Genomic DNA, 12,187 nt, shown 5'->3' with positions numbered 1-12,187 from the left:
TCCTTTCCTGGCGACTGCCCAGCCTGCCCGCCCCGCGGTCCCTCCTGACCCTTTCTGAGTGTCAGGGACCCTGAACCCTGAAGCCACAGGCTGGGTGCAGGCAGGGACCTGAGGCAGGAACACGAGGGGGCCCTCCTGCCCCCACCACTTCCACCCTCCGCGAGAGGGACTCAGACTGCTGTCCTCAGGGTGGTGCCAACAGCAGGGCTGGGTGGCAGTGTCTGGCTGCTGCTCCTGAGGCACATGTCTCGCTCCTCCCTCACCCCCACCCCAGCAACTGCACACAGTAGGTGCTCACCAGGACTTTGAGTCCTCGAAGGGTTCTGGCTCCAGCAGATGTTTACTTGAGGGACCCCAGGGGATCACAGATGCTTCCAGGGAGGGCGTGTAGTGTCCCCTTGGCCGTGGGTGTTTGTTCCTCACGGCCCATGCTTGGGCCACGTACTGCAGACCATCCATCTCACTCGTCCTGTGCACCGTCTCCCTGGATCCAGAACCCAGCCCAGACCCGCCCTGAGGCCGGCCTTCCTGACTTGGAACAGAGGGAGGGCCCGAGGCAGGTGGAAGATGGGCCTCATCCTGGGCGCGCACCTGCATTTTGGGAGAAAAGGCAGCACAGCACACACTGTGTCCAGAGCCTTCTGAGGAAGGGCCTACGCGACTCCGAGCCACAGTGGCAGGTGGGCAGGGCCAGGTCAGGTCCAGGTTCCCAGCCCCACCTGTCACAGGGCTGAGATGGTGGCCCTTTCTCTCTCATTTTGTTTTCTATCTCCTTGCTCATGCCTGTAATTTCCATGGATCTTAGCACCTCAGACCATTTCCTGAAAAATCTGCATTTTGGGGAACTATGCACATCTTTTCCTTCTGAGAAAGGCGACGTTGGGGAAGACCATCAAGCTTGCCACAAAGCGGCAACACCCCCAGGCCCCGGCCCCAGCTCTTCCTCTCCCGGCTGGAAAGTGCCCTCGTGCCCGGGGAAGGGAGCTTTCAGAGGCACGTTCCCCGAGCCCAGCCCACGCACTTCCTGCATTTCCAAACACGTCCCATCAGGAAGTCCTAACCTCATAAAGCAAAAATAACCATGTCTCTCCCCAGACAGCCCTCGCTCCCGGCCACAGAGCACATCTGAGACTCCCACACCCCTGGGTCCTGGGTTACCACTGAGCTGCCCTGACTGAACTCCACCTCATTCCCAGGACCAGAGTGGTGCTTTTCTTGGCTGAGAGGCCTTTATTGAGGGGTGGGTTTTAAGGACTGACCTGAAGACATTCTGGGAAGTAAGACCAAATGCAACTGGTCAGTGTGCGGTGAGGTGGGGCCCTCTCACTCCCCACAAACCTGAGACCCAGAGCAGCCAGGGAGGTGGTCAGGACCCTAGATGCCCCGGGGTTTTTCAGGGTCCTAGGGATGGGAAAGGGAGGAGGATGCTGAAGGAGCCCTGGCCTGGGTCCTTGCTGGTGGACACCACCCATCAACCCACATTCTGACCTTTTTGTCATGTTTATTTTTCTTTCTTTTAATAAATATACTAGAGGCTCGGTGCACAAAATTTGTGCTCACGTGCAGTCCCTAGGTCTGGCTGGCGATCAAAGCGCGAATGTCTGGCGTGGAAGGGCACGTCCCAGCTGACCTCTGGGCCCTGGGCAGCACCTGGGCTCCCAGACCCCCGTGCACCCCCGTTTGCCTGAGTCATTGGGCCCCCACCCGACTCCCTCAGCGCCTGGGAGCCGTGCGGCATCCCTACCCTTTGCTGCCAGAACTGGTCACCCTGCTCACACCCGCCTTGGCCTGGCGCCACCCATTCACCTGCTCCACCATCCCGCCGCAGTCCTACACTCATCGGGGCCCATTGGGGCAGGAGCACCTCCACTGCCACCCACTGCCAGCGCCGCGTTGCCAATGCCTGTCGTGTTCCACGCTGCCCCTTGGTGGTCAGCACACATCATAGTGAACGGTCAAACTTCCGGTCGAGGGGACAATTTGCATATTAGGCTTTTATTTTATAGGATATTTTTATTGATTTCAGAAAGGGAGAGGAAGAGAGCAATAGAAACATCCCACATTGGGGATTGAGCCTGCAACCCGGGCATGTGCCCTGACGGGTAATCAAACCATGACCTCCTGGCCCCACCACTGAGCCACGCCAGTCAGGCTTGGCCACATTTCTTCATTTTAGTGGCTGACAAGAAGCCAAGGCATCATCCCGTGAGGGGTAACAGGTAAACATGTCAGAACTTGTTCACCCTTCCTGGCAGCCCACAGTTTGTGTGCCCCCCACTGCCGTCACCCCTTCACAGTCAGGAAGTAGGCTCTGTGAGTTTCGGTCACTCTGAGCAAAGGGGCCAGGAGGGAGAGGCCGCACATGCTAACTCTTCCTGGCTCCGGGCTCGGGCCCCACTCAGCTACGTGAACATCGCATGCCGCTTCCTCCACTCTGCAAATTTTGAGACTCAGCAGCCAACATGCAGATCCTGGGCCCGGCAACCTGGAACTCCCACAGCACCTGCATGAGGCTGATCACCAATGCCTCTAATTTCAACTAACAGACCCGTGATTTACAAGTCTCCGCACATTGGTAAATCTTCTCGACTAATCGGCTGCGGGCAGGCTCAGGACAGACACAATCTCGAGGCAGCTGATGCAACCTTGTTCTTTGTTGAACAGCTGCTTGGGGCACAAACCCAGAGGCGATAGGCCTGCCAGAGCTGCGGTCCAGGGGCAAACCCCCTTTCTTCCAAGGTCTGCTGATGCCGTGTTGCCATCTATTAGTTCTTATGCTTCCGCAACTTTAGTTCACGAGGCACAGCAGTCACGTCGACAGGCACAGAGTCGGACACTACCTTCAGTGTGTCAGTGAAGGGCGGGGGGTGGTTCAAGCTTTAACAACAGCCCGATGTTCCCTGACAGCTCTCACGGCAATATCTCCAAGCAAGTGTCCCTTCCAAGTTTCCTGATGGGATGAACCCCGTGAGAGCCCTGGTAGGACCTCCCCGGACAGTGGGTGCTGCTGGGAGGTGCAGAGCTCCCCAGCGCTGTGGAGGGCAGTGCCCGGGACTGTAGGAGATTGGCTGCCCATAGCTGCCCGAGCACCCTGATAATAGGTCTGCTCACAAGGGAGCAGCCAGCTGTCTGTATGACATGCGCGGATGTCTCTCTCCTTTTATTGTTTTGTTTTGTTTTCCCTCTCGTTTTTTTTAAAGGCTAGTCGATAGTCAACGAGTTGATTTAAGAAGCCGGTGGGCGGTGGTGAAAAGGCCAGACATGTCCTCCAAAGACATGTTCTAACATACTCTTGCCATTGAGTGTTAGCTTTTATTTATTTATTTTTAAATATATTTTATTGATTTTTTTACAGGGAGGAAGGGAGAGGAATAGAGAGTTAGAAACATCAATGAGAGAGAAATATTGATCAACTGCCTTCTGCACACCCCCAACTGGGGATGTGCCCACAACCAAGGTACATGCCCTTGACCAGAATCAAACCTGGGACCCTTCAGTCCACAGACCGATGCTCTATCCACTGAGCCAAACCAGTTAGGGCGTGTTAGCTTTTAAAAATATTAAACTTATTCCTATTTGTTTAGGGTCCCATCCATTTTAACAGAATATTAAAACGTTGAAACAAGCACAGAAGTGATGCCAACCTCTTACAGAAAGAGCTGAAGTGCTCTCTGTTCAGAAAGGACCATGATGGGGACCCCCCTCAACAGAGCACCCTGGTTCTTACCCCTTCTCCTGGCCTGCCTCACTCTCCTGGCCCCAGCTTCCTGGAGCAGAACCCCTCCCTGCATAGGCCCAGACTCAGATTAGCCGAGAAGATTTACCAATATGAGGAGACCTGTAAGTCGTACGTCTGTTAGTTGAAATTAGAGGCATTGGTGATAAGCCTCATGTAGGTGCTCAGGGAGTTCCAGGTTTCTGGGCCCAGGATCTGCATGTTAAGGAAGTAGCACCCAGGCCAAGAAAAACATCCTACATGATACTCAGATACTGCCACCCATCCACACCAGATGTTTTCTCAGCTGTTAATTAAATGCTTCCTGTGATGGGAACCTCATTACTTCCTTCAGCTGGTAGGAAGTCCTGCTTTGGCTTCTTAAATCAACTCGTTGACTATCGACTAGCCTTTAAAAAAAACGAGAGGGAAAACAAAACAAAACAATAAAAGGAGAGAGACATCCGCGCATGTCATACTCACAGACAGCTGGCTGCTCCCTTGTGAGCAGACCTATTATCAGGGTGCTCGGGCAGCTATGGGCAGCCAATCTCCTACAGTCCCGGGCACTGCCCTCCACAGCGCTGGGGAGCTCTGCACCTCCCAGCAGCACCCACTGTCCGGGGAGGTCCTGCCAGGGCTCTCATGGGGTTCATCCCATCAGGAAACTTGGAAGGGACACTTGCTTGGAGATATTGCCGTGAGAGCTGTCAGGGAACATTGGGCTGTTGTTAAAGCTTGAACCACCCCCCGCCCTTCACTGACACACTGAAGGTAGTGTCTGACTCTGGGCCTGGTGTTCCCAGCCACATCTTTGCCATCTACACCAGCATCGTAAGAGGCTGTTGATCAGTTTTTAAATTTGGGGGCCTTGACTGGTGGTCTTCTGAATACAGCCAGTCTTCACTAAACAGTCTGCATTTAAAAAATAAAAGAAATAAAAGTAAAGAACTATGTCAGTTGGTGAACCAACAGTGCGCAGTGGGACTTTTGCATCCCTCCCCTGCAGGTGTCCTTGACTTTGTCCATCTTTTTATTCTGCCACATCCTCCCTGTGCCCCCTCCAGTGCCTGGTCTCTGTTGACAATCTTCCTACCATGAAGGGAATGACCTCAGGCCCCATCCAGCCACACACTGCATTTCTGAAGTGCCTCTTGGCACTCTGCTTACAAAAAGCCGATTCTAACCAAATTTTTATTAAGGAGAACACAGTGAAGAGAGTTTCTGGCAGCTGATAGATGTACAGAAAGCCAGGCAGGAGCAGCCAAGCCCAAGTCCGATGCACATGATGTGGGGGTGTCTGGCACCCCCATCTCTTCCTCCCAGTGATTACTGGGGCCCCAGCTCTGAATCAGAGCCCATACTCTGGTAGTCACAAATTCCCAGGGAGCATGTGTTCCACCTTAGATAAGACTGCATTTTTACTCACGTGACCTAGGAGTTTCAACTTGTAGGACAGGCTTTGCTCATAGTGATGCAATTTAAGGAAAAATTACACTTCAAGGGATGCCTACAACAGAAGGTTGGCTTTGTTGTAGTGGTTAGTTTATAGAAGGATTTGCACTTCATCTTAGTTCGGAGCATTAAAGGGTTTGTCCTTGCAGCGATGGCTGTAAACTTGCTCATTAATTTGGAGGAGTTGGGACTAACCCCGAGTGTGTGCTGGCACTACTGGCCTGTCACAGCGGGTCCCGTTTGTCTCCCTCCCGCGTGTGCTGGCACCGGACCACCTGGCTCATGCCCAGAGCGCTGTCCACTGCGGGGCCAACTCCCCAGGCAACGAGGCCTCCAGGACGGGGGTGGGGGGAGGGAGGCACTGCGGGGCGCAGGGCGGGGCGCGGGAGGGAAGGTGCTTTAACCGCAGGCGCCTTCCTCGGCTTCCACCTCCTCACGCCCTGCCTGTAGGTGTCCCCACTCAGGTAAGACAGTGCAGAGGACCCGTCACCTGCCGCCTTCACACGTACAAGGTTTGGATTTTAGGTCGTAACCATCCGCAAAGCGTGCGCCGTCCTCAGCACCCACGTGCTCCGGTGACCCGACTCCTCCGAGGACTTGGGCGTTGTAAACCCGCGCAGGTGAGGACGGGTTTCCGGGGGTCAAGGAGAGGATGAGAGCCGAACCCCGGACACAAGGGTCCCCACTGCCAAAAGCCCGACGATGTGGTCCTCCGGCCGCTCTAGGCCACGCCTCTCCACTACATCCGCTCCGCCCCGCCTGATTGGCGTCTCTCTGTGCCAATAGGAGGCGGCTTTACCTCGGACCCGCCTCCCGCGCACGCGCTGTAGGCCGATGTGGGCGGGGCGTCCGGAGGAGGAGGCCATGCGGGCTCAAGTGGTAGGTGGCCGCGCCGCCCCCGCTCCCGTCCCCTTTCGTCCCCCTCCCTCCCGCCTCTGTGTCCGGGTACGGTCCCCATCTCTTCTGGGCTTGCCTCGGGTGGTCTCCGCCCAAAGTCCCCCGCTCCGGCGGAGCGCGGACCGACCGAGCCCAGGCCCCTGTGACAGATATTCCCGTCATGCTTTGTCTGGTAGACCTTGAATAGACAGGTTCTTTTTTCTGTTTCTTGAAAAAAAAAACAATTCCCCAAAGTGAAGTAAGTGCACGGAACTACTCTGTGATTGACACGCGCTGGGTCAGAGCCTCCGGGAACACAGAATTGTGTGTTCATGCTTGTGTCTCTCGGAGCCTCGCGGAACCGTTTCCGCACGGAGGATTTTTCCTGTGACACACTCATCCTCGTGCGGCGGGAGCAGGTGTCCGCGCGTCGGCACGTGCGCCCCTGGGTGGTCCGCGTTGCTGACTGTGTGAATGTGCACGGTTCACCGGAAGTCGGTTCCGTACGCTTTAGAAATTCTTGTTTTATCTGTGCTCTCAGGGACCAGGGCACGACCATCTGCTGAGCTGAGTAGAGCAGCGGGAGAGGGCGGGAGTCCCCTCCCCGTCCCAGCACCCGCCCCCGCCCGGATGAAGCATGGGGAGGGGGTCTTTAAAGCGTTTCTTTGTTGCTTCTCCAACGTCCTGGTTTACCGAACAGGAGCATCCCACCCAGAAAACGACCACTCGGTTATTTTCATGACTGGGTTGAAAGATGCGCAGATGCCTGTTTCAACCACAATGATGGTGTTTGTGGCCAAGTGATTGGAAACATGAATTTGCCCTTGAATCGGGAACATTTTTGAAGCCTTTCAGATTTTTGTTTCCTTTTCAAAAGAGTCCCAAAAACCAATTCAGGGACATGTAACATGAAATACATCTCCTGGAACCAGAGATTGGAGAACTTGGAGAGAAGGTGTAGACTGTGTCCGCACATTCTTTCCCTGGAAGCCTGGTTTTGGGTTATTTTGTCACGCGTGGTCCTGCGGGAAATGAGTGTGTTCGGTGTTCACACTATTTGATAACCTATTTCTCTGGATTCCAGTCTGTGATCCTCCCCGTCCACAATGCGGAGCCCTGGTTGGACGAGTGCTTGAGGTCTGTTTTGCAGCAGGACTTCGAAGGCTCCATGGAGCTCTCGGTTTTTAATGATGCCAGTAAGGTACTTAAGAACTTCCCGTTGACAATTCCCCCGTGCAAGTCACGTTGGACTGCTCTGATGGGAGTTTCCTGACCTGCCAATGCCTTCTTGCTTTCAGGACAAGTCTATGGCTATCATTGAAAAATGGAAAGTGAAGCTAGAAGATTCCGGTATCCTCGTAGTCATTGGAGGGCACGATTCTCCTTCTCCCAGAGGAGGTCAGTTACCATATGCTTAGCTTATTATTCAGCTGTAATGAATGGTTTTTTTATTTATTTTATTTATTTTTTTTATATATATTTTATTGATTTTTTACAGAGAGGAAGGGAGAGAGATAGAGAATTAGAAACATCGATGAGAGAGAAACATCGATCAGCTGCCTCCTGCACATCTCCCACTGGGGATGTGCCCGCAACCAAGGTACATGCCCTTGACCAGAATCGAACCTGGGACCCCTCAGTCCGCAGGCCGACGCTCTATCCACTGAGCCAAACCGGTCTCGGCATGGTTTTTTTAATCACCTTATGTACATAGGTAGTTTTGTGTTTTTTAAATCCTGTTGAAAAGCATCCTGAGTAACACTTAAGTTGACCACTTACTAAGCTGGTTACAGTGTCCCCAGATATACCAAGGTTGCAGGTTCAACCCCCAGTCAGGGCACATATAAGAATCAACCAATGAGTGCATAAACAAGTGGAGCAACAAATCAATGTGCCTCTCTCTCTCCCTCTCTCTCTTAAAAAAAAAATCAATAAAAACGTTTTGTCTTTCATAAAATACTTTTTATTGATTAGATATAACGAGTTATATCACGTTTGAATGTATTCTAATGACAAAAGGATTGTTGTAATTTTGTGGGGGGGAAAACGGAGTCATCCTGCTGTCTTTGAAAGTAGGTAAGGCAGATCCTATATTACACATAACAAAACGGAGTTAATTTGATTATGTCTGAAAGGACATCTTTTCCTGTAACAGTATTTTCTTAAATAGGAAATACTGGATGACATAGATCCAGAGTATCTATTTTCAGGATTCCTGGGTTACTTTAACTGGATTAAGGTTCATTTATTATCATTTTCTATCACAGTAGAGCAAAACATTTCTTAATAATGTGATCACTTGCTAAAATAAAAATAAAACACAATCCCACCCTCTTCTCCAGGAGTAAGGAATGTTGATGCCATACTGTGGCCTGAGTTTTTTCTGCTGTGACCATGACAACCGGCTCCCCTCACAAAGGGCCGGGCCTCCCCAAACATCAGGCCCTGGCACAAACATTTGACTTTCTTCGAGGCAATAATATTAAAGCAAATTCCTCGTCTTTGCCAAACAGAAGACTCATTGTGGGAAACTTACAGGTCCTTAGTGAGCAGGGTTTTCCTTCATCTCTCAAACGCTTGGGTTTGATTTTCCCTCCCGAACCCAATTCTAATGCGCGACTTTTTAAACAGAACTCACAGTTTAAATGTGATTGTGGAAAGTCTCTTCCTGTGTTTCAGTTTCCACGTGCTGCTCTTTGGTTTTGATTCCCATGAGGTCTTTCTCTGGCTTGCCTCGCTTTGCAGTGATGATGGAGATTTAGCCACAGCTGTCTCGGTGATGGCTGCTAAGCCGTCCCCAGGGGTCAGGAGCCCCTCGCTCTGCCTGCCTCTGCACTTTCTTCTCTGCCTTGTTATCCTGTAGTTTGTTGAAATCTGGGACCCTTATGCTGACTGGCTTGGGTTGGCTGAGCTCTGGGATTAAAGCTAGAAATTAAGCTGCTACCCTGTGTGAAAACAGCACTGCCCTGGGTCAGCCTTTGATGACCAGAGTGAGGGCAGGTGGCTGTTAATTGTCCCTTCTTCTCTGTTGCAGCTGGTTGACTTTGGTGCTCCAGAGCAGCTAACAGGAAGGACCTGCCCTCTCTCTCTCCACCTTGGAGAGGTGCTCTCCCATTAGCAATAAATCTGGAAGTACCTCGGGTGTGGCCAGAACCACTTTGCTAGTGTCCGCTGGGCACCTACCACCTTCTCCAGGTTGACTTGGTTTTGAGTACCAGAGGGATTGAGTGTGTTAACTTTGCACACATCTGTTTTGCTTTGTGTCACTTTTCTTGGTGGCACCGAATCTGTAACTGTCTAGTTAACATGACTCGGGTGTCAGCAACCTCCTCTCTAGGGAGAGTGGTTGTTGTGCCCCTTAAAGTCTCCTCAGCCCCTTCTTTTGGGACTAAATACCTCCTCCAATCTGCCCTGCCCTCAGCACCCAGACTGAGCTTGCCCAGCGTTAATTTCTGCTCAGCATTCCCTGCTCAGAAGCCATTCCGGCTGGCCCTTTCTCCTCAGCCCAACAGCAGTTCCTGCAGAAGCGGGCGGAGCTTACCTGCCCTGGGCAGCCTAGAGCTCCCACGCGGCCCTGGTGCTGGTGGCCATTCTCGGGTTAGCATCGTGCTTATTGTATCAGCCGCTAAACATGGAGCCTGCTTTTCTCCCTCCCCTTCCTCCTACGGCTAACCTTACCCCCTCTTGGCAGCGCAGTGCTCCCAGTATTCCTGTAGTACATGTTACACTTAGTTTTATGAACAAGAGTACCATCGAAGATTGAATCATAAAAGAGCTTTTGTTTTCTTTTTAAACAGTCGGATATTCTAAAAACCAAGCAATAGCACAGAGCTCAGGGTCTTACCTGTGCTTTTTGGATTCGGTAAGTAACTCTTTCTTTTATTGCTAAGATATATACACACACACACACACACACACACACACACACATGTTGAATAATGAAATAATCTTACATTTTAGTGTGGTTCTTGACAACAAATTCTAATGTATTATAATCAGAACTTTTAAGGTAGATAGGTTTTTGCCGTTTAATTACCATAGCACTTAATGAGTTAAGTTTTGATAAATTGGATTACATAAAAAAGCAAAACTGTATAGCAGAGCACTATATAAAGAAAAATGAAGATAAACTGGGAAGATGTGGACAAATACAATACTAAAAAGATTAATAGCCTTAAGAATAAATAGTTCATGTAAGTTGAGCAAATACAAAGAAATACAGGCGATGACAAATAGGAAAGGACTGGAGTAGGGACTTCACAAAAGTGGATGTGCAAATGACAGGCTTTAAAAAAAGTTTAAATCATTTGCATGAAACAGTTAGTGAGATGCTGAAAAACCAGGTTAACAAAGTTTTTTAAAGTTGTAGCTACTTGGGACTTGAAAGGTGTGAGCTGGTACTTTCGATGGCATCATTTTGCATTGTGTCTCAAGAACTGCATTTCTCCTGTAGGCGCCTCTGAAATTCCAAGAGAGATTTACGTACAAGGAACTTCAGTGTTTGCTATTAGGATGGGAAATGAGAAACAACAATACAGGCCAGTGGAGTAATAGTGAAGGTCTGTGTGAGGGAATTACTCACCTTTTATGAAAAATGTTTAATAACATGACAAAGGATTATGATTGGTGAAAAAAGAATATGTGATTGCATCCGTAGTGTACACTCAGTGAGGCGTTTTCTCGGTAGTTACTTTGAAGCGCATTTGAAGAGCACTTGCACTCCTTCCTCGAGTCTGAAGTACAGAGCTCCCAGTCTTCTGTGCATTCCCCGGGGTGGGCGGGGGCGGGGGGGGCGGTTGTTTTCCTTCTCAAGCTCAGCACTGGCTCAGGGTTCCCAGCTGTGCTGAATTAATCCACATAGGAAGCTTCTTTTTGTCTCATATTGGCTCAGCCTTTCCCCTGATGACCAGGAACCTATAGACAAGGCTGTGGTACGTGTGGACGTTGGGGAAGATTGTGTGTGCACGCGCGCGCGCGCTCCAGAAACGTAAACTTGCCCATGAAACAGCCCTGCCCTGAAAACAAGACCGCAGCAGAGGCTGCAGCTTCCTGCCCTGCTGCTCTGGTCTCTCATCTTCCTCTTCTTTCTTAGGCTGAAACTTTTCCACTTTCCCTGTTGTCTTGTGGGGACCCCCTGCCACCCCTCTCGCTTTGTCATCTCCTTTCAGATCCTTCTCTGGGCTTATTTTCACACGGATGGACCATCCAGCATTTTCATACACAGTTTCCAACGAAGACAGCTTCACCCACCACATTGACAATTGTGCTTTTATAGCCGTTGGGTGATTTGATTATTTATTTTTCTCTTTAAGCTTGCTCTTTCTGAAATGCTTATAGCGAGCATGTATTTCTCTCTAATCATCATAATAAAAGGCTAATATGAAAATGGTCATCACGTAGTGACGCCTAACGACCAATCAGCAGGGAACTGAGGCTGCGTGGCACCTGGCGGGGGGCGGGAGACCTGAGGCTGCACCCCCTGCCCAGCAGGGCTTGACGGGGGTGGGGCCGGCTGGGTCTGGGTCTCCTGCGATTTCGAAGCGCGGATGGGCACACTTTAGGTGTTGTTTTTTCAATAATTATAACATTTTTATTTACAAAAACAATTAAAGTTCCTAGTACTTTTTTAACGTATGGTACTGCATAAAACATTTTCCTCTATGAAGAGGGACCAAACAAAATTTACATAAGTCTCTAGATTCGCTCCTTTTTCCAAGGGCGTGACAAACGAGAACACTCGTAAGCGGTCCTTAACAGATGGCGCACGAAACACGAGAAAACTCCTGAGCGGTAGGAAATGTGTTAAAATATTTCCTCTAATTAATTCCCTTTTGTTTTATTTTTTTTTAATGAACCAGGCCACTAGTATAGTAAATAATAAAGGTATAATATGTACTTCTTGAACTAGAAAGATTTAAGAAGATAAAAGTCATCTGCAATTGACTTAATCTTGATAAGCATGGCACCTAAACCAAAAAAGACTGTGAAAATTTTAAATGCTAATATTATAGTTTCTATTTATCAGCTATTTTCCTATCCTGTGCTTTCATGTGGTGTTTTTTCCCCTAAAACACAGAAAAGGAATACACAGAGGAATAAAACCACCCTCAAATGCACAGACACCTGATTCTGCCTTCCCAC

The 12,187-nt window shown here is 50.1% G+C and overlaps 1 protein-coding gene across 1 annotated transcript in view; it reads left to right on the top strand.

Annotated features, from left to right (window-relative positions):
- The first annotated feature begins 6,015 nt into the window (after positions 1–6,015).
- B3GNTL1 (UDP-GlcNAc:betaGal beta-1,3-N-acetylglucosaminyltransferase-like 1) overlaps positions 6,016–12,187 on the top strand; it is a 31,057-nt gene continuing 24,885 nt past the window's right edge. The window contains exons 1-4 of the mRNA XM_015559939.1: positions 6,016–6,049; positions 7,131–7,247; positions 7,345–7,444; positions 9,844–9,908. Coding sequence (XP_015415425.1) covers positions 6,035–6,049; positions 7,131–7,247; positions 7,345–7,444; positions 9,844–9,908 — 297 coding nt within the window. The 5' untranslated portion in view covers positions 6,016–6,034. The remainder of the gene's footprint in view (positions 6,050–7,130; positions 7,248–7,344; positions 7,445–9,843; positions 9,909–12,187) is intronic.

This window comes from Myotis davidii, unplaced genomic scaffold, assembly GCF_000327345.1.
Source record: "Myotis davidii unplaced genomic scaffold, ASM32734v1 scaffold211, whole genome shotgun sequence".
In the NCBI taxonomy this organism is placed as follows: Eukaryota; Metazoa; Chordata; class Mammalia; order Chiroptera; family Vespertilionidae; genus Myotis; species Myotis davidii.
This window is presented reverse-complemented; position numbering and strand designations above follow the sequence as displayed.